At 39.9% G+C, this 26,940-nt stretch overlaps 2 protein-coding genes across 4 annotated transcripts in view; one reads left to right on the top strand and one right to left on the bottom strand.

Annotated features, from left to right (window-relative positions):
• The window catches only part of zdhhc17 (zDHHC palmitoyltransferase 17), a 34,415-nt gene extending 24,242 nt beyond the window's left edge, over positions 1 to 10,173 (top strand). The window contains exons 11-17 of the mRNA XM_088072436.1: positions 5,062 to 5,184; positions 7,082 to 7,144; positions 7,241 to 7,334; positions 8,858 to 8,941; positions 9,027 to 9,184; positions 9,349 to 9,443; positions 9,931 to 10,173. Coding sequence (XP_087928562.1) covers positions 5,062 to 5,184; positions 7,082 to 7,144; positions 7,241 to 7,334; positions 8,858 to 8,941; positions 9,027 to 9,184; positions 9,349 to 9,443; positions 9,931 to 10,069 — 756 coding nt within the window. The 3' untranslated portion in view covers positions 10,070 to 10,173. The remainder of the gene's footprint in view (positions 1 to 5,061; positions 5,185 to 7,081; positions 7,145 to 7,240; positions 7,335 to 8,857; positions 8,942 to 9,026; positions 9,185 to 9,348; positions 9,444 to 9,930) is intronic.
• A 2,596-nt stretch (positions 10,174 to 12,769) lies between these two features.
• Positions 12,770 to 26,380, bottom strand: csrp2 (cysteine and glycine-rich protein 2). 3 transcript variants are annotated; one of them, XM_042511056.2, is made up of 6 exons: positions 26,223 to 26,380; positions 22,700 to 22,822; positions 20,774 to 20,942; positions 17,952 to 18,081; positions 14,820 to 14,913; positions 12,770 to 12,985 (listed from the first exon to the last, which is right to left on the bottom strand). In XM_042511056.2, exons 2-6 carry the CDS (start codon positions 22,809 to 22,811, stop codon positions 12,909 to 12,911), a joined length of 582 nt encoding a protein of 193 aa, XP_042366990.1. In that variant the 5' UTR covers positions 22,812 to 22,822; positions 26,223 to 26,380; the 3' UTR covers positions 12,770 to 12,908. The 3 variants fall into 3 exon arrangements, with proteins under 3 accessions (XP_042366990.1, XP_087928563.1, XP_087928564.1); XM_088072437.1 differs by having other exon boundaries at positions 26,269 to 26,354; XM_088072438.1 differs by lacking the exon at positions 26,223 to 26,380 and adding an exon at positions 24,607 to 24,844.
• Between the last annotated feature and the right edge of the window lie 560 nt (positions 26,381 to 26,940).

Here is a 26,940-nt window from a genome sequence, read left to right as displayed (position 1 = left end):
TAAGCCGTGCTTTCATCTTCAAAGAGCAGCGGTGAGGTGACGCAACATCCTGCAGCCTGCTAATAGTTTGTTCATACATGGATCAAAAGTTACCCCTGTGACTGCAGGCAGGTTCTCTCTTGTGTGAAGACAGCTCCTCGTGAAATACGACTTCTTTCAGGTTTCTCTTTTGCCCTCCAGCTATCAAGTTTGTCATTAAGCTTGTGTATCTGTCGTGAATCTCTTTCCAGGAATGGTGTCTTTGCCTGCCTTTTCATTTTAAAAACGTGCCGTGTCATGTTCCTGACAGCTCTGACACATCAGTTGCAAACTGTGGCCACTCAGGTAGACAGCTGGCTCTTGTTCTGGATGTCTACTTGCATACAAATACTTTTTCTTATCACGTTTACTTATGAAAAGCAAGTGATATGCAAACCAGGAGCACTGTGTGACTGGATGAATTGATGCTTGTTTTTACTAAAAGGTAACCATAAATTTATAGCTAATGTATGAGTTAGACTGTTCACACTGGGACACAAATGCAAAATAGCCTGATGGCCACCACATATGAGGTCAGGTTATGCTCATAATAATTTACTTTGTAAATGGGTCTGAAGGCAAAAGTGTCAATAGCTGTTTTAGTCACATTTGAAGTGGTGGTGAGACACCAGCAAAAGAGAGAAAATAGACTACATGCATTTTTACACAGAGACTGTGTTATAGAGCCTCTACAAAGTCTCTTCTTTATGCCCCCTTTGCATTTTTACACAGAACCAAACAACGGCAGCATCATGCTGCTACACTGTGTGATTATAGACAGCATGTCGGCATCACAGAAACAAAAAAGGTGTGATGGGCATGACACAACAGTGTCCGTCTCTTTTGTGACATATAACGTACAAGTTGGCAGTGTTTTCTAAACAATAACAATGAAATCAAGTGGCAATAACAATCATTTAATGTCCCTGTTGTATGGCGGCTGATCTTGTTCTCAGTTTGGAGGGTAAGGAACTCTTGGACCTCATTGTTTTCCCAATTTGTGGACAGTTTCTACTGCTGTTCCTCTTCTTTGAGTGAACCACTAACTTCTTCTAGCAGCTTTTAAAATCTCCCGCTGTGGGTTGCACACATAAACACACTGTCAAAATGTCACAATCTATGATTCTGTCCTGCCAGCTGTCCCTTGTACATAGATCTCGTTTTGACGCCGTTACATCTTCTGTTGCCGGCTTTAAGTTGAGACAATTCTGTTCCTCCATTCTACGATGGTACCTTTTAAACAGAACAGCCAGACGGCGTAACAGCACGACATTAATGCCTTGAACAGGCAGTGTAAAAGGGGCTAATGATTGTTGACCAACTGCTATCACCTGTTTGTCTCCATGTTTCCAATCTCTAATATTAAACATATCATGTACATAAGTAGTGGATTGACTAAGGCTGCACTCACCATTTTAAGGGGTGCGGCAAAAACGCCAATTCTCCCATTCATTTGAATGTGGGCAGTGCATCTAGGCTGCCGTTGCCAATCACATAGCCTGCAATCAGACCAAAAGTCCTCCTCAGGAAAAAATAACACAGCCTCTTTCTATGGTTAAAAGAAACAAATTGATACTTCCACAGACCTTTATGGCTGATCGCCACGACATCTGATTTGGTGTGAATGCGGCCTGACCTCCTCTGTCCTCCTTTATATTCTTCAGTCTGTCAGAGGCCTCAGTTTACTCTGTCTGAACCTTCTGAGGCTGCTTACATAAACTAAGACTAAGGCCCAGCAGGGGCCACTGGTGAAGTTCCCAAATTTGTACTAGTCTGCAGTTTTACATCTATTGAACTTGGATTTGAAGATGAAAATATAAACCTCTGATTTGAGTCATGGTCTGAAGGATTCCAACATCTGGTTTGAAGTATCCTGGCCTGTTTATCATCTCAGATGTGAGAGGAGACATTTGGTAATCTTTTCACTACATACTTCAAATAAACAAGACAATAACGCAGTGTAGCGTGAGAAATAGGAGATTATTGTTTCATATTCCATCTTTCACATGTCTAACCAAGTATCTGTCAGGTCGTTTCTTTCACACCTTTGTTCCAACTCCCAGTTTGAAACTTTTCATCCACCAGTTGTGACCCACTTTCTGCCACTGTGAGCTCATTATCCTCCTCAGGCCTGTGTTTAAAATCAGATCAAATGACGAGGGTGGAGCTGTGTGCTTTTTTGTCTTTCCCAGACTGGGGTCATATTTTTTTCAGTAGGTGTTGCTCATAAATGCATTTCCAGCAGGTGAACATCTGAAAATCGAGTGAAAGATGCCCTGGAGTTTGTACTGTACTGTACGCATTCATTTCACTGTTGAACCGTGTGCCTGCACGTCATTGCAAAGTCTGAAAAGCCACACTGATAAATGCGCCTGTGACTCTGCCTTTGTTGTCAGGTACACCTCACCACTCAGCCTTTCAATAGAGCAATGGGTGCTAAGAGGAGGTGAAGACCATCTCTCTCTGAGGAAACATAGAAACCCATTTGTCTGAGGCGCTGCATTGATCACTTGCACAATCTCTGCATCTTTGCTGGTCCCTGAGCTAGTTGACCATTGAGGAGCTCTGGAGAGTGTTTTACTTATTGGGCCATTTCTATAGGAGATAATGTCAACACTTGCTTCTTTATGGAGATACTCATGAAGATCAATGGCTTCATGTAGTCTGTAGAGGCCTCTCTCACTCTGTCAGAGGTACCAAAGTGCTTATCAATGAAGTAACTGTTCCAGACAGATGACCACAGGAGCTATCGGCTCCTCCTTACAGACAAAGTTGTGTTTGGGCATGTTTCTGTGCTGATGGTTTGTCTCTAATAGCTGCTGGTAACTACTTTCCCAACAGACCTGTGTTAAAGCATCAGAGGATTTTAGCATCAACTTTTTGTGGCTTTTTTTGTGTTTTGACAATACAGATGTAAGAGTTCAGTTTGAATCAAGGCTTTAAGTATAAACTAAAATAACACGACTTGTTATATCTCATCCCTATAATTCAGTAGATGAAGAGAAACTCCACTGTGGAGCTGTACCTTTCTGTATGATTTAGAACAGTGGTTCCCCACAGGTCCACTCACGGGGTCCAGATTTCACCTCAGGCATCAGCTCAGGATCCACACATAAGATAAATTACCACACATTCAGTTTTATTTCATAAAATGTAAACAGTACATTGGCTTAAAACACAAAGAAATAAAACAGGTTGCAATAAACAGAAATGGCACTTCAAAATTAAGGCTCTGTGGCAAAAATTTGCTTTAAGATTTGCTTCAAAATAAAGTGGATTTTTTGACAAATTTAAAATATTCACAAGTCCTTTGCAGTCCATAAAGAATGGACCCGCAACCCACTTTTGTATTTTCTTGAGCTGCATTCAGATGCATTTCATGAGTATTTAAAGATTTGAAAGATGAGCAATATGTTTGATTTCTTTTTAAAACATGGCAAAAAACAGCAAAGAGCAACTTGGCAAGAAATGTCTCGCAAAGTGCAAGAAATTAGTAGACTTATAAAATTAATTAAAGAAATATAGGGAGAAATGCCCGGAGAACTACATATAATTATCATACTGATATATATATATATATATATAATTATGATTATGATTTTAAACAGTTTTTTCAGGTCATTTCCTTGTTTCCTATAGTTAGTTTAAAAAAACCCTAACTAATTTATTGCTTATTTCTTGATCATTTATTCTATTGTTGCTCATTGCCTTCCCATGTTTTTTTTAAAGAGAAATCAAGCCAATTTTGCCCAGGTTTCATAGGGTTAAGCATGGAACTTGTGACCTTGCAGCTCACTCATCTTAACATGAAACTCCTCAGTTTGAAGAGAACGTTCTCCATCTGTGGTTTAGATTCTGACCTACTGCGTCGATTCTATCATGATTTTGTTTTTTTTTTCATCAGAATTGCAGTTTGCTCCAACAGTTCCAGTCACTCATTAGCATGTATCACATTTCAAAGTCTGAGCCTCTCTGTGCCACTTGGCTGAGTTCCTGTGGGATTCAGCTGACTCATGCACACCTGCATGACTGACTCTGTTACTAATCAGTTACAGTCTTCACTAGGCTGGCAGTCACAGATGTCACAGAATACAACATGATCTCTCCATGGTTAGACACAAGTCTGCACAACACACAGCCTCTTTGTTTATTTGGTTAGGAGTGTATCTGTATCATGTTTACCTCTACACACTCGCCAATGAAATGCTGTCACATAACTAGTCTGTTTGTGCTGTTACTGTGCAACAAAGAATATTCACGCAGAGTTTCCTCTGTGAGAGCAGGACTGATTTATGGGTATGTTTGTATTCAGTGAAAGGAAGTATTGTTCAGCAGTGGTGACAGACAAAACTGATCTCACCTTGACTGGGTGAGTCGAGACGAGGCAGAGCGTCCTTCTGCGTCACAGTCTGTCTGTTACTGGAGTTACTACGAGGTGAGAATCTGACTCAGGTTGACGTCGTTGTCGTAAAAACACAGGAAACGGTTTTATTGATGTTTGTTTAAAAATGTTTCCAGAACAATATGACAGACAGGTGTTTGTCCTTTTGTCCTACGCAATACTGAAGTAGGTGTCAGCGCAAATATACTGTTTGTCTTATGTCATGTCTGGTTTTCATCAACTGGATATTTACAGTTAAAAAAAAATCAGAATACAGCAGTTTACTTACTTATATTAATGAGAAACTGCTTTGTGAAAATAGACAGAAACTTTTGAAATGACATGAAACATACTTGATACCTTTGCACAGAGACAGGATTTCCGTCTTAATAATAAGGAAAGGGTTGTAAACAAAATATAATGTTGCCAAGGAGTCAGTGAGTTAGCTGTTGTATTTAATTTGAGCCTCTTTCTTTCTTTTAGCCTCAATTTGTAGTTTTGCTACAATTCAGTTGGTTTAAGAGTCATCTGGCAGTTTTGTGGTTACAATGAACAGGATCTGATTGAGGTGAAGAGCCAGCAGCCTTTAAAATAGCAAACAAAAACTATGCAAAAGATGCAAAAGCTGCTTATCCATTGTCTTCCTTAACCTCGCTGCACATCTGCCCTTTGCCACCGTCCATGTGCCCTTCCTGATAAACACCATGGCTTTATTCTACAACTTTGGCAAATCCTGGAAGTCTGACCCAGGAATTATTAAAGCATCAGAGGAGCAGAAGAAAAAGGTAAAGTCGCTGTTTGTCCCAACCCCGCCCTTTTTTGTGAGGATGGTATAAAAAGTATATTATGAAAGTATAAACTCCTAGAGGGAATTTCTTCAAATCTGACAAAAACATTTGCTTGGACTAAACAATGAACTGATTAAATTTTGGTGGTCAAAGGTCAAGGTCACTGTGACCTTGCATCCGTCTTATTTTTATGAACGCAGTATCTCAAGAACACCTTGAAGAAATTTCGTAAAATTTAGCACACATGTCTCAGGCACATTAAAACAATTGATTAGGTAGTCAGAGGTCAAGGTGACGATGACCTTGTGTTCTTCTCATTTTCGTAAATGCATTATCTCAAGAACAGCTTCAAACTTGGCACAAACATCCATTATGACTTAACAATGAACTGCTTAGATTTTGGTGGTCAATGGTCAAGGTCACTGTGACCCTGCATCTAGCCGATGCAACATCTCTTGAACACCTTGAGTGAATTTCTCCAAATTTGACATAAACGTCTCGGACCGAAGAATGAACTGAATAGAATTTGCTGGTCAAAGATCACTGTTACCTCACAAAAACATGTTTTTGGGCCATAACTCAACAGTTCATGTACAAATTATGACAAAACTTCAAATTTGGTACAGACGTCCATTTGGATTCAATGATAAGAATTATAAGATCTAAGATGAAGATCAGTGGGACCTTGCTTCATCTCATTCACATTAAAGCAATATCTCACAAACACGTTGGGGCAATTACCTCAAATTGGGCACAAACATCCATTTGGACTCAACAGTTAACTGTTTTGAATTTGGTGGTCAAAGGTCAAGGTCACTGGGCCCTGACGTTTTTTTTTTTCTGGCCATAACTCAAAAACTCAAACAATAATTATGACAAAGTTTCAGTTGAAAAACACTAGTGTATACACGAGTGTAAAAAAAACTTTTTTGGCCATAACGTAACATTATATCTTGCTCATATACTGAAGTGGTGACACAGTAGTATACTCTTGAATATTCACTTTGAAACTGTGCTGTCTATATGGATCTTCTGTGCTGCAGGGTTGCAGATGTGTGTGAAGCATCCATGTTTTCACAGACATGGAATAAAACTATAAGTGCAACTTGACTGGTTCGTGAATGCATACAACTGCAAGGCAATCATTCTAGTTTTCTTTTGTCTGTCTTTGTTGTATTTCATTACACTAAGTGTTAATGTTGGTGCAGTGAATACAGACATTCCCTTAATTTAACTTGACATCACACATGATATGCCAGTTTTTGGCAGAAAGCTGAATTCACTGGAGACATGAGGGCTGCTGAGCTGCAGATCCTCTGGCCTCTCAGTCCCTCTGTCCCTCATTATCACACTCTAATGGGGGGACAACAGAGGCTCTGCTCTGGAGCAGGCCCTGTGATTGATGAAAAGCTAAATTTACCCTGCATTGTTAGCACAGCGCAGGACTCACCACTGGATCAAAGGCTTCAAAGCTTTCCTTTCCCTGCAGAGGATCCCCTTCCACCTCTTGTTTTCCTTTCAAGGTTGTGTCTTCAGTTTATTTGCACAGTGATGTAATGCTGGAAGAGCAAAAAGGAAATAAATCTTATTAGTGCAGATGAGATAAAAAAAAAAACAATCCCCATATGAAAAGCATTTTGCTGTAAAAAGAGAAAATCACCTACTGACTGAATGAAACTCTAAATCCCAGTTAGCTTTTGTTCACCGTGAATCAGCCGAGCCTCCAGTGTGATCGTTCAGCTGGAAATCCCAGCCTCAGCTGTCAGTTGGTCTTTTGTTGCATTGCCAAATAGACCCTGGCAAGATGAATTTCTCAGTTGTTCTTTCATTTTTCTGCCATGTCTCTGTCTGCTTTTTTAAAATCCTGCTATTGTTTCTTGTTTCCTTCCTCCAGACAATTGTGGAGCTGGCAGAGACAGGCAGCCTGGACCTCAGCATATTCTGCAGTACCTGCTTGGTAAATTCTGACCCGTCTTTTATAATGTGATGCATACAGGGCAAAAAGGCAATTATAAAACAACTTGTGACTGCTTATAAAATTGTTTTCCCCTAGATACGGAAGCCCATCAGGTCCAAACACTGTGCCGTGTGCAACCGCTGCATCGCTAAGTTTGACCACCACTGTCCCTGGGTGGGGAACTGTGTCGGTATGTCAACAACACAACGCAGATTTATGAGGATGTCAACACTTCCAAACTAACTGCTGTTTGTAATTTTCTTTCCTTGCCTGAGAGTTGTGGCTTTTTAATGTGTTTTATCATCTCTATTTTCCACTTTAAGAAACAACACATGTCCTGACTGAAGCTCTGCTCTCAATTTATTCTGGTTCTGGTACAAAACAGAAGAAACATGTTGGAGAAATTACAGATCTACATAAATTCTCAGGAAAATAGGCTTAGAATCTGAGATAACGCCTCACGGAAACACAGAAATGGCATACTATTTTCAACAAATTTCAGATTTGACATTAATATTTAGTTTAAAGTTTGTGTTGCCGGGTTAAAAGTGGTCAAAGGTCACTGACTGCATCTGTGTCATTGTCTTGACCTCAATATCCCAGGAATGCCTTGAGAGAATTTCATCAAATTTAGCACAAACGTCAACTTGGACTCATCAACAAACTTACTTGATTTTGCCGGTACACGGTCCAGTTCACTGTGACCTTGCATCTGTGTCAGTCTCGTAAAGGCAATATCTATAGAACACCTTGAGGCAATTTCTTTAAATTTGGCACAAACATCAAAAACCAACGAATGAATGAAGTTGGTTGAAGATCAAAGGTCAATTTGACTTGTTTGTGGAGGCATTTATCCACCCTCTAGATGTCAGTGGTAATTCGAGTTGAATATTTTAAAAATGATAGAAAGGTTGTGATCAATGTTGATGGTGTGCAAAATAATAAATCGGTGTACAGCAAACACTGTCATTTGGGTGCAACCCTAGTATTCAGTGATAAATCTAAACCTAACACACAGGAGAAGGCTTTCGTGACATGATGCAGTAAAAGGATGAGGGCCAAATGAAGTTGTAGGGAAGGCGAGTGTCTGTATGTGTCCAGGATTGTGTCAGATGGCGTCTGTGAAGCAGAGCAGAGTCAGCGGAGGAAGGAAGGAGCGCAGGGGGCTTGTAGCACTTCCACTCTGAACGCAGGTGGTCAGGAAGAAGCTTTAAATATGTGGAAACTGTCTGAACAAACAAAAAGCTCCGCTCAATGAGTATTGGGAGCAGAGGCCAGGAAAAAGTTTTCAAATATATCATAAACACAAGTTAATGATGCCGTTATGAGTGTCTTTGTATCATCTTTCATCTTGTTAGAGGGATGGATGTCATAAAATGTAGCACAGATATTCATGGTCCCCTCAGGATGAATTTAACGGGAAGTGCAGCTTCACAGAGCTGCTAGAGGGGCTATCTGTCTTGTTTTTATTCCGAGTCGTGTCTACAAACCTCCTCCTCTTACTGCACATGAATATTTGAGCAGAACTGAACTGCACTTTAAAGAAAAAAAGCTTATAAAAGTTTCTGATATGTCCTCCCCATATCTCCATCATTTCTGGACTTCTTTGAGTATTCTCTCTCATCTTCCCCTCCTTTCAGCTGGCAGAGGCAGCTGACACAACAAACTAAAGTGATGAGAACAGAACATGACATGCTTGTTTCTCCTCCACAGGAAGTGGGAATCACCGCTACTTCATGGGTTATCTGTTCTTCCTGCTCTGCATGATCTGCTGGATGATGTACGGCTGCATTTCCTGTGAGTAGAAAAACCTCTCCCTCCTTTCACACCTCAGTCGGTTTCTTTCTCTGCTCACTCCTTTCTTCTCTTTTTCCCCCCTCAGACTGGAGAATTCACTGCGCCACCAGTTACGCCAAGGACGGTTTCTGGCTCTACCTGACCCAGATCGCCTCCTGCTCTCCCTGGATGTTCTGGATGTTCCTCAACAGCGTCTTCCACTTTATGTGGGTGGCTGTGCTCATCATGTGTCAGCTCTACCAGGTCTGAGTTTATTATTCGATTCAATACTTTTAAAGGCATATTGAAAAATCAAGATTTACTATCAAGCTGTACGGAAGCATAGATTGATTGACCCTGAACTTTACCTTAATGTTTGTGTTACTGTGTAGGATGCTGGCTAACCTCTTGGCTTTTCGCTCTCACAGATCGCAGCTCTGGGAATCACCACCAACGAGAGGATGAACGCTCGGAGATACAAGCACTTTAAAGTCACAGCCACGTCCATCGAAAGCCCCTTCAAGTAAGTGAGCTTTCTCATTTACTTCCTAAAGAGAGCTAAAGCTCATCATTGCGATGGGTTTCAGTAATAGGATTAAGGAATTGGTTCAAAGGTTTAAAAAAAAAACCCCAAAAGCCATGTTTCCACCAATAGTTCCTGGGACATTTAGACTCAGGAAATACTTTTCATGGAACTAAAAGGCTCCTTCAGACCATTGTTGCCTGTGTTTTCTCTGTGGTCTCAAGACTTAGGTTTTATCCTAATGCACTGATATTTAGGCTACAGCTGCATATTATTGCTGCAGGTTGGGTGTAAAGAATTAGATGCATAGATGAAAAATTAAACTCAGAGCATCCGTCTTTGCAGTAAATCAGTAGAAAATAACGTTTTATATCTCTCATGTAATGGCTTTCTCACAGCAACGAAAGATTTCGCTTCTCTTTTCTGCATGATTGTTTGTGACCCATTTCGTCACACTGATGTCACTCACGCCTTTGTCTCTCTGCAGCCACGGCTGCATCAGAAACCTCATAGATTTCTTCGAGATCCGCTGCTGCGGTCTGATCCGGCCCGTGGCGGTGGACTGGACCACGCAGTACACAATAGAATACGACCAGACGTCTGGCTCGGGCTACCAGCTGGTGTAGAGCAGAAAGGGGACAAGGAAGAAGAAGAAGAAGAAAAAGAAGAGTGGCAGGGAGCAGGGGAGTTAAGCGTCACCCGGTGGAAGTGGAAGGATCCCCTCCCCGCCCCCACCCCCTGCCTGGCGTTCACATTGGAGCGATACTGTTCTCGGGAGCGCTTGCTTTTTTGGACCATCTCTCCCTCACCGATCAAAAGACTTTCAAAAAAAAAATCAGCCAGGACTAGCATGCTGTTACGGGGCAACACCACACCCACATCCCCCCCTCCACCCTCACCACCACCTTTACTACTATTACTACTACTACTATTCTACATGAAACTCGTTTACTGTACCTCCACTGCTATCCCACCCCTCCACCTCCTCTCTTCTCCTGAGCCCTTTGGACGGTGCGTTGCTGCCAGGCACGAACGGAGAGGAGAGAGGCCGACGGACGAGAGGAATTTCAAAATAATAGTTTGTACCGGAGACGCTGCGGAGAAAGCAGCGCCTTAAAGTGGCAGTATCGCTCTTTCCCCTCCCTCCTTTATAACCTTATTTATGGTGTCCCTGTTGATGTGCCCTGTATGTACTTTTTTTGTTTTTGATTGGTTCAGGAGCTCTGCTGTTCCTGTATAATAACTGTGGTGGCTGAAGCTGAAGGAGTTTTTTTTATTTCAAACCATGATTTCTAATTATGACAGAGATAAGGGAATGTCTTTTTAAACTTTTTGATTTTGCACCGTGACGAATTTAGAGTCGAGCTGATGAGGACTTGCCAACATAGTTGAACTTATCAGAGGATTGCGTTTCAGGCAGAGCCGCTGGAGGAGTCCCGACGTGTCACCTGCGGACATAAAGCTGCAAGGTGAAATTTTTAGGAGATATCCAAGTCAAAGTAATAACCCGAGAAACAGTTAGCATGCAGTTTTAGCGCAGGAGGAACAAGGACTCCTTCAGCGGCGACCACTGCAGACGCAACTGAAAATATCCTACAGACAATGTGATACAGGTATATTTATTTTAAAACTATTTATAGATAAAGTATGTTCTAGCTAGCACCATCATTTTTACATGTCACATCATTTTAGCTGAGTAGGTTTTTATGAGAAAATTATGAAACAAGTTTGACATGGAAGCCCGAGAACATAAAACTCTATTTAGAGAGGTACAGCGAGCGTATTTATTCACAGCAGAGTCTAAGAAAAAGGAGGCGACGGAAGGAGTTTACGAGAAAGGTTCATTCCATGTGTTTCTCTCAGAAAGCTGTATTTGTTTTGTGTCTGCCTACAACATTGCACTGATTTTTTGTTTAGTTGTTTTTTTGGCTGTTACTGAACACACGGGCCCAGCAGCGCCGTTCCACAACCGACGCTTCCATTGTTTACAGAGAGGAGGACGAAAAGGAGGGGCCTATCAGACATGGCCAGCTCCCATCACTTCCTGTCTGGACCCCCCCCCAGCAGTCAGCAGCAGCAGGATGGACTGAAGTGTAAAGAATGTGCACCTGTATATAAATATATTTCTCTGTATTTTTTTTTTCCGTCAGTGTTAGTCGAAGGTGCTCCTGAATTTTTATTTTAATTTTTTAATTTTTTTTTTTTTTTTTTAATTATTGGAAATTTCTTCAACTGAAAGAAGAGGAAAATCAATACTCCAAGTGTATGACTGTAGCTTTTCGTGATGTCCGACACTGCTGTCTATAGGCATTTTAACCCCCTCAGTACCTTACGAAACTCCACTGCATGTACGATGCTTGGGACAGCTGGGCTTTCGCCGTGCCCCCCCCCGCCAACTGGACCCCCATCAACATGGTGACAGCCCAGCAAGCCACGTTGTCTGTATATAGTGAATGTTAAGTATTTGCAAGTACTTTTCTGCTTTATGTTCATTTGTCTGTTCTTCTTTTTTCAATAGTTTCTTTCTCTCAAATCCAGTGTGTTTAGTGGATTCTTTCAGGTCGCCAGATTCTCCGTCGGGCCCTCCTGTGCAAGTGTGTAATATATTTGAATGTTCCATGCTTGTGGACTCTGTAGTCATCCTTTTTTTTTTTTAAACGTCATATATCGCTGGGTTTGTTATACCACTGGATGTACAAATTGTAAAGCAAAGACACTAGAGAACTAAGGCAGACGCCAAATTTTCTTTTTTTTGTTTTGTTTTCTAAAAAGCTGAAATGTGATCATGCAATAGTTTAAAGGATAGAGGGAGGTTATATTAAACGCCTCTGGGGAAACTTTTGGGCCTCATGTTTGCATCACCAGAAGGGGACAGTTATGTCATCATTCCACATCTTTCGCAAACCATCCACTGATGTCATTTCTGCCCCGCAAAGACGACACGGCGGCGACTCTTTTTGCTTTTAAAAGTCACCATTTCATATCATTAACTAACCACTTGTGTTCTAATAACGGCTTTTAAAGCGACAGGAGGTCAATGCTCTTTTTGTTTTTCTGGGGCAGCAGCTCATCCAGGACATGAGTTCAATCACTAGTTCTTCCAACATCCCGAAAAAGTCTCTGTTCTGACCCCCCCCCTCTCTCTCTCACCCTCACCATGTGGGATCATAAAATAAAATTTAAAAAAAAAAAGTGAAAGCACATAATCATCTCCAGTGCCTCTCTGCCCACCTTCAGACATCACTGTATCTCCGCTTCAGATGTAAACATAATGGGCATGGTTCAGTTTTAATGGCTTTAATAATAAAATACAGTCAAATGTGAACTAGTGTTTGTTCATGGTTTTATTGGTATCAGGAGGTCCTACTTCAACATAAAAGAGAGAAAACACAAGAAAAAAGCTGATTCATGTTGGACAGAGAGACGTAGAAAAGGTGTGATTGTGTGAGCGGTCTGGTCGGTCTGTTACTGAGCGTGGACCAGAGCGCCGGCTCCTTGGCCATAACCAAAGCCTTTGGGCCCGAAGTTCTTGGCGTAACATGCTGCGAACGAAAAGAGAGGAAGTAATGAACATTAAGCTGCAGATTGTATCGATTCAAAACTGCATTCTTATATAACAAACAATGGAAAACCTGGAAAAGTCATGGAATTTCAGAATTACATTTTCCAGGCTTGGAAAAGTCATGGATTTACTAAAAAAGAGTTCTGAAAAAAATAATTAAATTATGTTGTATGTATTTAAATTGTTTCAGTAAAGGTCTCCAGGAGAGAGGAACATAGGTTTTAATGTGTCTGACTTTCATGGTAAAGTAAATGTCTAATCAGCCAGAATGGAAAGCACCTGTGTGTGAGTGTGTTTCCAGACACAGCTGTGTATCTCACATCTACATGTGATGTTTAAAAATAAGCTCCCTCCTCAGGCTGTGGTCAAACACTGAGGTGCAGGATTACAGACTTTTTTTTTATTCTCTGAAAACCTCTCCTGGATTGTTTTAAACAAAATGTTTGGAGATATCTTCAGCATTCTGTTTGCAAATCTCAGTTCTGCTGACCACATGCTTCCTCAAAATGTTCATGATTAGAGTAACAATATCCAGCTGCTGCTCAGAGAGAGTCAGGATGTCTCATAACCACTGACTGATAACAGCAGCAGCAGAGTCCGGCCTGTTTGGGATTCAGCCTGAGATGCAACATTCCTCCTCGTCAGTACAAGGTTTCATTATGACATCCAGCAAACATCCTTTCTGCTGACGTCTGGTTTTTTTTTGTGTGTTCATGTCTGTTTCTGTGTCTTGTGTTTAACTGAATAATCCCATCTGATTGTGCTGAAGAGGAGGGAGGACTCAGTGTGGAGGTCACGCTGCACATGTTTCTGCCCACTGAAGAACAGTGGACAGTAAGCAGCTCTGTTAGCTTGACAAGGCCAGCGGGATCCAGCAGAGCCAGCACACCAAATGGGAAATGCGTCATCTGGGACCATAGTAAGTACAACAGTCAGTCTATCCAGGTCTGTGTTTGCTGATATAATCATATCAACTGTCAGTTGTGACTTTGTTGCATAAAGCTGTGAAACCTTAAATCTGTGGAGCAAGAGTTTAAGGTTTCCTTGCAGGTTAGCATGCCAACATTTGCTAATTAGCAACTAATCACAAAGTACAGTTAAGGGGGATTGGGATGTCTTTGGTTTTGCAGGTAAAATAAGCAGAAAGCTGCAGGTACACAACAGTTGTACACTCTCCATGAGTAGGCAGGTTTCCATTAACCCTCAAATTGCGCAAATTGAAATTGTGAATATGAAATATGTTTGGTGGAAACACGTCAATTAAAAAAAAAAAACCTTTTATTGCAAAAAAGTTTTTACACTCACATGAGGTGATTCAATAAAGTCACATTTTGCAAAACTACAATGGAAACACTTTTCTGGCTTTTCTAACAGTTTTAACAGTATGGATGTAACAGTTTTGTATACACGGTGTATTTGAGACTTAATGTAGGAACTGAACTGGAAATTCAAAGACAAAAAAAACCAAACACAATCTTGCTCAACTTTATTCAGCAGCCACAATTATCAAAAAATGAAAAGTGCTTAAATGGGCCAAACAGTCCCTAAGGGTTAATGGATGTTTAAGTGGGTGAATGTGTTGCTGCTGGATCCTTCTGGATCAGATTCCTAATGTTGCTATCAGAGCATTGCATGCTGGATTTATTCTACTCTTGCTCTGTGGATACATGTGTTGGCTAGCAGAAATGTGATTTCACCTTGTGTTATTCCAAAAAAGAAAGCTTAGTAATGACAGTAATACATCAGGAATTCAACAGAAACCATCAGTTGTAATGCAGTACTAAAATGCTACACATACTTTTGTTTCATCTCACCTTTGCAGTAGATTTCTCCGTCTTTCTCGGTCTGAGTGGTCGACTCCAGGCTCTTACCACATTTTGCACAGCGAAAGCAGTTCTTATGCCATGGCTATGAAGAGAAAGAGGGATTTTTTAAAACCTAAAGTGGGAACTACTTCTATGCAAAATCTACCTTAATTTGTCGGACAAAAACTAGAACTAGTGCCTCGCAGTTGTATGCCTCTGCGGACCAGTCAAGTTGCAGTTACAGTTTACATCCATGTCTGTGAAAACACAGAAGTTCCCCCCTGCAGCACAGATCTATACAGTCAGCCCAGTTTCAGGGTCAAGATTAGTGTCACCTGTTCAGTATCAGACCAAATGTCTCCCCTACTGTTCCTGAGAAACCATGTTGAGTAATGGCCAAAAGAGTGTTTTTGCAGAACATCATGATGTCACAGTGAAGCTGACCTTTGACCTTTTGGATATAAATTGACAGCACTTCATCATTAGATAGTATAGGACATTTGTATGAAATTTTATCATAATTAGCATTTAAATTCTTGAGTTATGGCCAAAAACATATTTTGTGAGGTCACAGTGACATTTGACAACCAAATTCAAAACAGTCCAAGTGGACCTTTGTGCCAAATTAGAAGAAATTTCCTAAAGGTGTTCTGGAGATATTGTGTTCACAAGAATGCACCATATGGGTCACGGTGACCACCAAATTCTCAACAGTTTATCCGTGACTCAAAATGGATGTTTGTGCCAAATTTTGAAGTGATTGCCTCAAGGTGGTTGTGAGCATTAATGACAATGAGACTGATGCAAGGTCACCTAGACCTTCACCTTAGACCTCAAAATTCTTATCGGTTCACTGATCCATGTGGACGTTTGTGCCTAATTTTAAAAAAAAAACAAAATCGTCAAGGTTCTTACTGCATACACAAGAATGAGACAGACAAGGTCACGGTGACTTTTAACTTTGATCTATGACCACCAAAATCTAAATGCTACATGGTTGACTCAAAGTAAGGTTTGTGCCAAATTTAGAAAATTCCCTTATGGCGTTCTTGAGATATTGGGTTCACCAGAATGGGATGGACAACCTTTAGAGGCATAAAAATGACTGTTTGCTGATATTAACAGATAATAAAACAGATGTTTCTTGTAGCTTATGTCGTCATTTCCTTCATCAGATCCCATCAAAGCAGCTCCCACAGCCTGCGGGCTTTTTCAATGTCTTCATTACTCAGAAAATTACAAATCATGCTTAAAACCAGTGTGTAGAGCCTGATAGATTTCCTCCCGTTAGGAAACACATTAACAGCTCTCCGCCCGATGATATCACCCGCTATAAAACAGCTCATGATGTGTGAATCTGCATGTGATTGGGGTCAGGAGACGCTTCACTCCCACTTTCAGAGGAAACAGAAGACAAATCTTTGCTCCTCTGTGGACAAGTTCTCATCCGAACAACTTGTCAGAAAAACACATCCTGCTGATACGTCTCCAGAGTGTGACTTCATCTACTGTAAATCTATGTCGCTAACATCTGCCGCAACCCTAAAGTCCGACAGCCTCGCACGATTAACACCAGCTGTTAGGAAGCTCCAAACTCTACAGAATGGCTTCGGTCAGAAAAACAGGATCAGTGTTCTCTCATTAGGAGAAACCTCCTGCGTGTGGTTGAGCACTTAAAAAACCATGTGCGTTCAATCCAGTCAAACAAGTTTTACCCTCGTAGGTTGTGATGTTAGATTGCGGTCATTTGAAGTTGAAGGAGCTGCTCGGGTTAGAGGTTTCATTTCTGCTGGAGGCTGTTCATGCTAAAACTGTATTTAATGATTGTTCTGAAAGCTGAATACACACCACACATTTGAGAGGTCAATATAACCCTGTAAAGTTCACACTGCAGCTGTAATTCTGTGAAACACAGGGAGATTTGTCATTAGCGTGAATAAGAAATACTAGAGCAGGGTTGCAGAAGCACATTCCTAAAGTCTGTGGTATGAGATCAGATTTCCAGGCACAGCCAAGTCATCATTTTCACAACTTGGCTCTGACAGTAAAATGGCTTATATCTTGGCAGATGCCTCAATTTATAAGCCTGATGATGCATATTGAATTCAAAGTGTGTTTCACTCTGCAGACACATCTTTTTGTCGTAATTATCAGTTAGATATATAGATAAACAGTAGTGGAAGAAATGTGCAGTTCCTTTACTTAAGTACAAGTACTAATACCACACTGTGAAAATACTCTGTTACAAGTTAAAAGTCCTGCACTGAAAATGATCTTTTAGTAAAAGTAAGTATAATACAGAAAATGTAAGTCAGTAAATATAATATGAAAAATGATAGTTTCCTTAAAATATTCAAAGTAAAAGTACCCAATGCAAAAAAAATTATTATAATTTAAAAAAAAAGACTTAAATGTTGACAATAATGTAGAATAGAAAATAGTTGACAATTCATTTTCTATTAAATGGCTAATTGATTAATCAACTTATCATTTCAGCTGTACTCGTGTAAACTTTTTGGTAATTTTATTTATAACAAAACATCATATTTTATAAACTTTTCTCATGTTGTTTTTTGCAAATATCTTTATTTGTAAAGTAACTAAAGCTGTCAGATAAATTTAGTGACATAGAAAGTACCTCAAATTTGTACTTTCTATGTCAGTACTTGAACAAATGTACTTAGTGACATTCCACCACTGCAGATAAATCATGATCCCTGTTTGTGTAACGCTGAAATGGTAATGACCATTTTCTTAACTGTCAAATTATTCATTAACAATTTTGATACTCGATTTTTATTGCTTAAATCTTTATTAAATAACAAAACTAAGAGAGAGACAAGTGCTAAACAGTGTTTCGGACAGAGGGTGAATACAGGTGTTCCTGCACAGACTGTATGAGGAAAATAAAGTGTTTTTGACCATTAAAGCATGTAAAAATGTTCTCATAGAAACCTTAAATACAAGTATGAACCTGAAAATGAACATGATAGTGGCTTTTTCAGTAAGTGAGTTAAATTCGTCCTTCTTACAGTGGTAAATATCTTCAGGTTTTGGATAAAGTGGTCAGATTAAACATGCAGTATGACACCTTGTGTCTATGGTGTAAATGCAAGGAGACGCTTTAGATGAAACTCTCACCTTGCCTGCCCCCATGACCTTCTCAGCCGCGTACACCGAGTCTCCACACCGGGAACATTTCTCTGAACCGCCAAACTTCTGGGCATATTTGGAGGGGTTTGGGTTGGTGGTCGGTTTGTGAGTGTGTGTCCTGGTGGGGAAAAAACACATAAAGCACATGGCATATTATTTTCAGAAATTACCATCTTTTAGTATAGGTAAAATCTCAATAAGACTTGTCATGAGTGTAATAGAAAATCTTTGTTTAAAACTTCGTAAAAATTGATTTTGTAATGAAACTGAAACTTTTTTTGCACCCAAACCTCCTCTTCTCTTGAAAAAACATTTACTCATTTACTAAAGGTGACCCAAACATAGCCCAAAACATTAACATCTGCAATAATAAATACCTTGGTTGTGGATCAGTTAAACATTCATTCTTAAATCTATTCATATCTGTCAAGACAACTTTATAAATGCCTACAATAACATTTTAATAGACAAAAAGACTAGAAATAAACCTGGCAGACCCTTCTCCTCTATTAACTCTCTCTCTGTCCTCAGCCAGTGGTGGGAGGGAGAGCAGGGTGCCCTGGGGGCCCTGCAGCGGAGCTTATCGAAGGGTGACTGCCAGCCCCAGTGGCCCTTGAATGAAGCCCTTTGTGGCAAAGGACAGAGAGAGGGGGTGGGAGGCCGGATCCTGCTGGGTTACGTAATAACTTCTTTCATAACAGTTGTCACCTGACGTCTGAGGCAGGAGTAAACATTCAGGATAAGTGTGTGTGGGTTTGTGTTTTCCTGTTTGTTTTTATGTCGTTTACACATCATGGCCTTTTTTAATCAACTGCAGATCTGAGTGCAGAAATCACCTGAGGATGGGGTTCACAAGTGTTCTTATGTCACCAATCCCAGCACAGGAGTGATCAGGTGTTGTCTTTAAATATCCCTAATATATTCTCAGTTAAGAGGCCTGGCTTTGAGACGTAGCTTTACGACATAGAGAGGAGTAATAGGGCCAAGACAAGAAACATCTTCGAGCTAGAAATGGAGACACTGATGTCCCCACAAGAATGAGACAGACGGACAACCTGAGAACCTAATGCGTCCAGCCACGGCTGTTGTCATGGAGGAATTAAAAAGTTTCAGATGGGAACCATGGAGCCGGGAACCAGTGGTGTTCTGGCTTTGGTCAGCATGAAGCCAGCCCCATAGAGCCAGCCCCACAGAGCCAGCCCCACAGAGCCAGCCCCACAGAGCCAGCCCCACAGAGCCAGCCCCACAGAGCCAGCCAACAGCCAGCTGTGATTAGAGAGGCCGCAGCGATGTAGGCCTTTTTTCAAAATAGATTTTTTTTCACAGGATATACATTTTTTAAGTGACTAAAATGTGTCTGGATAATACTTGAATGCCAGTCACAATATTATCTAATATCAATTTGCTGACTCAGCCATATTTACTATGCTGCACGACCACCAGTCCACGTAGATTCATATTTGCATACATGAGTTGAGACCTGATTTGATATTAGCCTCCGCTCACATCAGTGTTGATAAATGCAGAGCTTTGCGCAGAAATGATCATAGTTCCAGTTTTCTGTTGTAAGTTCATTTTGTAAATGTGGGCCCACGTGTATGAGGATACAGAGGCTAACATTCTATTCAGATCTCAGAAGTGGAAGTCATTTTGCAGTACGAGCGCCCAGAAGACAATGAATCCGACCGATTAGATGATGTATTAAACTTCTTAGATCATTACTCAGAATTTCAAACGCCAGCTTTGACTTTTCTTTACTTGGATCTGCAACGTTCACCAAAGCAGCTGTGATCTGCTGCACCCAAGCTGGATTTGATAAAAAGGCAGACTATATGCCAATATTCCCATCGAGGTGTCTTTACTCTCTCAAAAATAGTGTGGTTCAGGCAGTAAGAAACAGAAAGGGATGAGGGGTAGAGCAGGAGCAACGGTTTCATAGACAATTTCGACCTTGCCTTGTTTAAGAATAAAAAATCTTAATTACTGTACAATCTCTTTTATAACTCGACCACCCAGTAGTAGCTCTTACAGCTATTTACCCACTCACTGAGCAATTTCCACTCGCTCACGTTCATGCTGTTTACTGGTTAAGTTAGAAAGCTGCTATAACAAGTCAAGAGCAATAGGGGCAATAAGATCCTTTTTTCAGGCATTTTATCCATGTCTGTAGTTGGCATTCATGGTTTTATGTGAAGTACCTTTTCTTTAGTGTATATCTCTATTTCTATAAGTTTGGCACAGTAAATGCATGTTGTTTGTGGACAAGAGCACTGTCAGAGTCAGCAGCCACAACCGATAAACATCATTACACACAGTGTGCCGCTCAACTCACTGACCTTGTCAACCTCTTGGCAAGCTCTTGCCCAATTATGTCTGATGAATGATCCTTTATTCGGACATTTCAAGATGTCATTTGTTTTAGATTGAATCTATAAAATTGCAAAACAGGGTTAAATTTAAAAATGCCATAATTACAGGCAGCACTGTGGGGCTTTTACCGTAAAATTGTATCCAAATTTGGACATCTTAAATAGCTTTTTGTAATCCCACCAGATGGAGAGACAGCAGAGCAGGAGTGGATGACAACACAGCTCTGATGGTGCAGAGCAAGCAACAAACAGCACAATAAAACTGCGAGCAACAGCATACACAGTAATGATAGATTGCATGACTGCATACTACCCAATGCCGTGTAACACCATTTAAAACATATGACTTGTAACCACATGGTATAATTTAGCAAATAACTTTGGTTCCATTTTAGCTGAAATAATCATCTTGATCTTATCATAATCAGCAGCCCAGCTTACTCTTCGTGTTTGATTCCCAGCCGCTCTCCTCTGTCCATGTTGAGCGCGCCCGCTCCCTGGCCGTATCCGTAGCCTTTGGGGCCGTACTTCTTCCCATAGCATGACTTGCAGTAGATCTCCTGACCGTGACTGGCAAGTGTGGTGCTGTCTAAGCCCTTCCTGCAGACCACTGAGGACACAGAGAGAGACAGTTACATCATGTGGAATGGTATCATTGTGCACCTGACAAAGAAATACAACATAGTCATGTGATCAGGGTGTGGTTAAAATGCTCTGTAAAGTCTTGGTTTTAGGCAGAAATGTAACAATGCTGTAAAATTAATATTTATATAGGAAAATCTAAATTAAAGTGTGATTGCTGCTGAAAATTTTGAAATACATGCAATACTGAAATAAGTTGAAGTGGCACTAAAACTTACAGGGCTGATGTTTCAGCTTATGTGTAAGAACTGAACGGAGTGGAAGTGTCTGTTAAGATTTAAGAAGATTCAATTGAATGTCACGAAATAAAAAAGGTTGAAATGTCAGCTGAAGTGTGAGCTAAAATAGGTCAGTTAAAGTGGAAACCTTGAAAGAAACTAGTACCAGTTTAAGTGAAGAAAAATGAAAGATGTCTGTTTAAGTGGTAGCACTGAAAGTAGTTGAAGCAAAATGTGTATGGACAGTGGAACTTGTGGGATCTTCAGGTTACAAGTATTCACATTTGAACATTTAATATCCATTCTTATCCAGATTTTCATCCTAACTAGTTTTGTCTGATGTCAATATGGGATTCTTCTGTTTGAAACTCTTCAGTAGCTGTTGGAGAATTCAGTTTTTGGCAGGTTTGTGCATAGTAAAGAATGTATTGTTTAAAGGAAAAAAGCACTTCAGTGGCTAAGAACTGCACACTGACTGTTGGGATTATCTGAATTCTTCTCACACTGTGAAGGTTTGCTTCTGGTTTAAGATTTCACACAACTGCCTGAAAAAATGTCTCCACTCATGTCTCTCTGATCTTGTAATGCTTTCAAAATGAAAGCTTTGCCAGCATGTTAGACGATTTCTCTATATCCTATCAAGTCGCTTCTGAATCCTCATATTTTCTTTAGCATCTATGTTGCAATTGTTACGGTTTCTCAGAGTTTTTATCACGAGTATTTGAAGTTCCTCTGCACTACAGTGAGCGCATTCATCTTCATGCACTGTTGCTGGTACAGAATATAAGCATATCTAAAAGAAAGCCCCAGTAAGTGTGTGAAAGTGTCACATGAGACTCTGTTTGCAAATATGTGACATTTCTGTCAGTATATAGCTGTCTTTCATACACAGAAATGAAAAGTGTTAAATGTCAAAAAATGTCAAACAGAGAAACTGGAGGAAAGAGCATCTAAGAGCCAAGGACACCATGTCCCCCCTGCTCATCATCTCCTCCGTGGGAGAGTCAAACAAAGCCGCCTTTGTATGAGAGCCGCTGGAAAAAATAAACTCATCTTTTGTGGCTCAGATTGCACTGGTCGTCTCTTGATAGTAGCGAAATGAAAGTGTTTGCATAATGCCGGCCTCTGTGCGAGCTCTTTGCTGGAACATCCTCACTGACATTTCAAGGACGGTTCAGGAGCAGGACAAGCCGCCCACCCGTCCAACAAACTGATCATAATGCGGCGTGAAATCAACAACTGATGACCAGTGAGGGGAATGTCAGGGTGAGCTCCCTTTGATGAGCTGGGGAGAGGTGAAACTGAGTTTACCAGTCCGTCTCCTGATCTTTCATAGATCTCTGCGGTTTGAACCGAGGACATAATAACAGCTTAAACAGTCAAACAGCTTTTCTTAAAAAAAAAAAAAAAAAAATGAAATGCATGTTGATGTTATATCTAAACATGCAAAAACACTAATATGGTCCTTTGATTTTGATAATAGTCCCGGTGTTACAGCTGTACTTACTGCAAAGAAAACAGCATTTGTGGAAACACTTCCCGTCACACTGCACCTCCTCAGCGTGGTAAACTGTTCCACGGCATGCTGCACACTTGTTGCCTCCTCCCCAGTTTGGCATCGTGTGTGTTTCTAAGAAGAAAGACAGAGATGATAAGAGAGACTGAAGCATCTGAGGCAGGGTAACTTTGTGTCTTTCTATTCTTATTCACAAAGGAATGTTCAGAGTGAAACTGTCACCATAACCATATTACCTGATTAGTTACTGAGGGTAAATGTTTTGCACAAATGCACAAACTGTAGTTTCTGATTGAGAGAAGCATGTCACTTGTTCCAGTGGTGGTCAGATAGGGAAATTCATGTTTCAATGTGGCCACTGTAGTTAGAAGCTCCTACGTGTTAAGCAGCATTGGAAAAACACCATCTTTTTAACCATGGAACTACTATATTCACTGTTTTTATCAATTTAAACCACCATGTGCGTTTGTTTTTTAGACTTCTGATTATGACTCAGCTCCTGGTAACAATCTCCTAAACGTCTGGATCTAAAGTTATCCGAGAAAATAGGTGAGCACAGACAAGCAGGTGGCGCACCAGCAGCCCATCTTTGACATGCCAAACAGCATAAGACAAATACTGATTTCAACATAAAACTGCTTGATTCAGAGTTTCCAACAATTTAAATCACCAGGTCCATTTGTTTTGGAGAGAAAAAGACCTCTGCCTATAATTTAGCTCCCAATTAAAACCTCTTAAACGTCTGGATCTTAAGTTATTGGAGAAAAAAGATGAACACAGATTACAAGGTGATAGGCTAGCTACCGGTTTCCAACATGCCAAACTACATAGGAGAAACACAGGTTTTAACATGAAACTGCTGAATTCAGTATTTTTACCGGTTTAAATCATCAGGTTCATTTGTTTTGGAAAGGAAGAGACCTCTACTTACAAGTCGGCTCCCGGTTAAAACCTCCTTAACATATGGATCTGAAGTAATTGTAGAAAAGATAAGAGCACAGATTACCAGGTGCTAGGCTGGCAGCCTGTTTTTCGACATGCCAGCCACGTAGTAAAAACACTAATTTGTAACGTGAACTGCTACATTCAGTGTATTTACTGGCTCTAATCAGGAGGAAGAGACCTCTGCTGATAATTTGGCTTCCGGTAAAAACCTCCTGATCAATGAACATTGAAGGAATTTTAACCAGGAGAAGCTTCAGCTGGTTGTAATCTGCAATCCTCGCCGCTATATACCACTAAATACCCCTGAATCTTATTCTCTAGACCTTTAAGGCACACAGTTGCTTGTTCAATTGTGGTAACCACATCTCCCTCTGAGAACCTGTATTGCTGCATTTCTAATGTTTCATATGGCTATATTAAAAACAACTGCTCCAGGCCACCCCTGCCAACCTGGAAAAAAAGACAATGCAAAGAGGTGGGCCTAAACAACAGGGCAGTCTAATACCCAAAGGAATGTTTCGGGGGGCCGTTCCTTAGGTCTTTTGTTTTCTGATGGGGCATGAATGCAGGACACAAACAGCAAAGGAGTGTGAAGTAAACACTGTTGTTACCACACAGAGCCCACATGATGCACCCAGTCACTCCCTGACTCACATGTGCATTTGTCTAATTACAGATTCACTCCCCTTTAAAAACATGTCAAGAAGGCGTCAATAAGGTTTCATAAGGGACAAATTTAACATTTTAAGACTCTCTTCGTCAAAGCAAGTCTGCTGTGATATCATACTTGGGAGACTAAAAGTAAAAACACTGTTATTTTTAAATTAATTGAAAAGAAAACATAAAGCAAAGGAAACTATTAATCTTGTCAGTTGCTAAATCCTCCTCCCAGTTGGATTAGAGACTGTCGAGCAGGCCCGAGCATGACGGGATCAAAAGACCACAAACATTACCTTTCAAGTTCCCTCAGGGGTTGGGTGTGATGATAAGGTCGGTGTTGGAGTGTTCAGACCAACAAGTGGGCTGATCTGCTAGAAACAGCAGTCAAAGGTTCAGAGTTCAGCAGTAATAGCTGTTCAGCGTCATTAAATTTGGCAAATTTCATTGAGCATTCAGTGTTTGTACCCAGAAAAGAATCCGAACCAGCTCTGAGATCATTGCTGGGCATTAAAATGTTCCACTGAACCAAGACTAATGAAATGTTATTATTGCTGAACTCTGAACTGAAGCATAGGTGATGAAGCGAAACTTTCAGAAAATCTGGATTACGTTACTGCCATTAAACAAACTTAAATTAGATTTCTAATTAAAGTCTTTTTTTTTTTTCTGGCACATTTTACATAATTTTCAGAATACTACTAAAAACACATTGTAACTTCTATGACCTTTGAAACCATCTTGAAACCAATAATAGCAGCTGGACTAAGTGTTTCCCATACTTTAAAAAGTCAAATTTTCTTGTCTTTTTTCATATAAAACAGTTATAAGTGCTATATAAATAACGTAAAAGTATTTTATATATAGACATATATAGAGAAACTGTCCCTTTACACAAGCTGCAGGGATTCCCATACATTTGTGATGTCCCAACAATAGGCTACAAAATTGAAAAGAAGTTTCAAACTTAAACATAAACTTTCTACATGGATCCCTTTGTATTTTCTCTTAAAATGTTTTTCACTGTATGTGAAAAACAGAGCATTTCAGAGAGAGGGTAATCACAGGTATTTTAAGGCAAACCGTAAGAGAAAAATAATGTGTTTTCTGAAAATTAAAGCATATAAACATGTTCTGATAGAAACCCCAAATTATAAATGAATCTGAAAATGGGATATGGGACCTTTAGTGTACATTTCAACACACTATTATATAAAATCACAAACAAAAAAAACAACAACCACAAAGCAGCGTTAACCTATTATTACTGACGTAATATAGCAATGGAAATAAAATTTTATTGAGGCGAACATGAATCTCTTTTGAATCTCTTAAAAAAAATCTCATTTATTGTTTTGTTTTGTTTTAGCTAGCTTGTATATTATAGTTTGCATATGTTATATATTTGTTATTTTATGCCATATATGTTTGTTTGACTGATTTTTGCCATATTTGATTGATATGTGCTGCTATTCTGTTTACTCAAGTTGTAAATTATTGTCATAATAATAATAATAATGATAATAATAGGCTAGCTTTTTTCCCCCCTGACTTTACCAGTTTATTTCTTAGTTACCATTACTGTTTAACATGTTAGCCTATTTATTTTCTGAGTTTTTAACTGGTATATTTTTAACTGCTATAAATGCCAAAAATAAAAGTTTATCCAAATTATTAAAGTGACTAAGACAATTAGTTAACGTTAGGCATTGCAAAAGTGAAAAAAATCATAAAACGCAATAAATTACGTAAAAAGTGCTCTAAAATTGACGTCAGTTACGTTATACAACGTTATGTTATAAGAAACACTAACTTGCTCTCCAACTAACAAATTAAATACGTTAAGTGACGTTACATATAAAAGTCTATTGCATTGATTTTTTAGCAAAAATGTGTTTAAAAAGGGAGTTACCTCAACGTAGATTTGTTCAAAAAGCAGGTGAAGTGTGGATGCAGACCTGGCTTTTGTCCAGCTGTGTTCACGGTGTATCCAGACAGTTTTGTCGCTCCTCAGCTGCGGACTTTACTACACTGACTGCTCAGCGCCACATACTCCACATATTTACTGCCCAGAGGAGGGAGGACTGTCAGGGGGCGTGAACTCAACACTGCTGCCTTCAGGTGCTGTCAGAAATTATGAATGACGTTAAACGGAGGAGCATGAATCATTGCTGCGCTCACATACTCATGGGAAAATAAGGATGTGTATGTAAAAATACCGCAGTCGACCACAGTACTTTTGGACAGCCAAAATAAACTAATTCAATTAACTATAATTAACTTATCTGATAATAACTGATTTAATTTCATCTTTTAAACTATGTTTAAAACTGACTAATAAATCTACCTTCTACATGAAAGCTTGTCAAATTAGCAAATAAGATTTATTCTGTGGCCTTGGTGAAGAATTTAATTTTTTTAAAATGCATTTTTTTTTAATGAATACATCAATTAATTTTAACAAGTACATTAAGATACAATGTAGCCGATGAAAGCCTATGTAATTTTTACATTTTCTCCCCCAACTACCCCCCCCCTGATGATTCCACTTAAAATTTCTGCAAATGCCAAGAAAAAGTAAATAGCATAAAATGAATAATTAGATAGCATAATATGAATAATTAAATAGC

The sequence above is a fragment of the Plectropomus leopardus genome, chromosome 22, assembly GCF_026936395.1.
Source record: "Plectropomus leopardus strain MGB_pleo_1.0 chromosome 22, ASM2693639v1, whole genome shotgun sequence".
Classification (NCBI taxonomy): domain Eukaryota; kingdom Metazoa; phylum Chordata; class Actinopteri; order Perciformes; family Serranidae; genus Plectropomus; species Plectropomus leopardus.
Note: the sequence above shows the minus strand (reverse complement) of the source record. Positions and strands in the feature narration are given on the sequence as shown.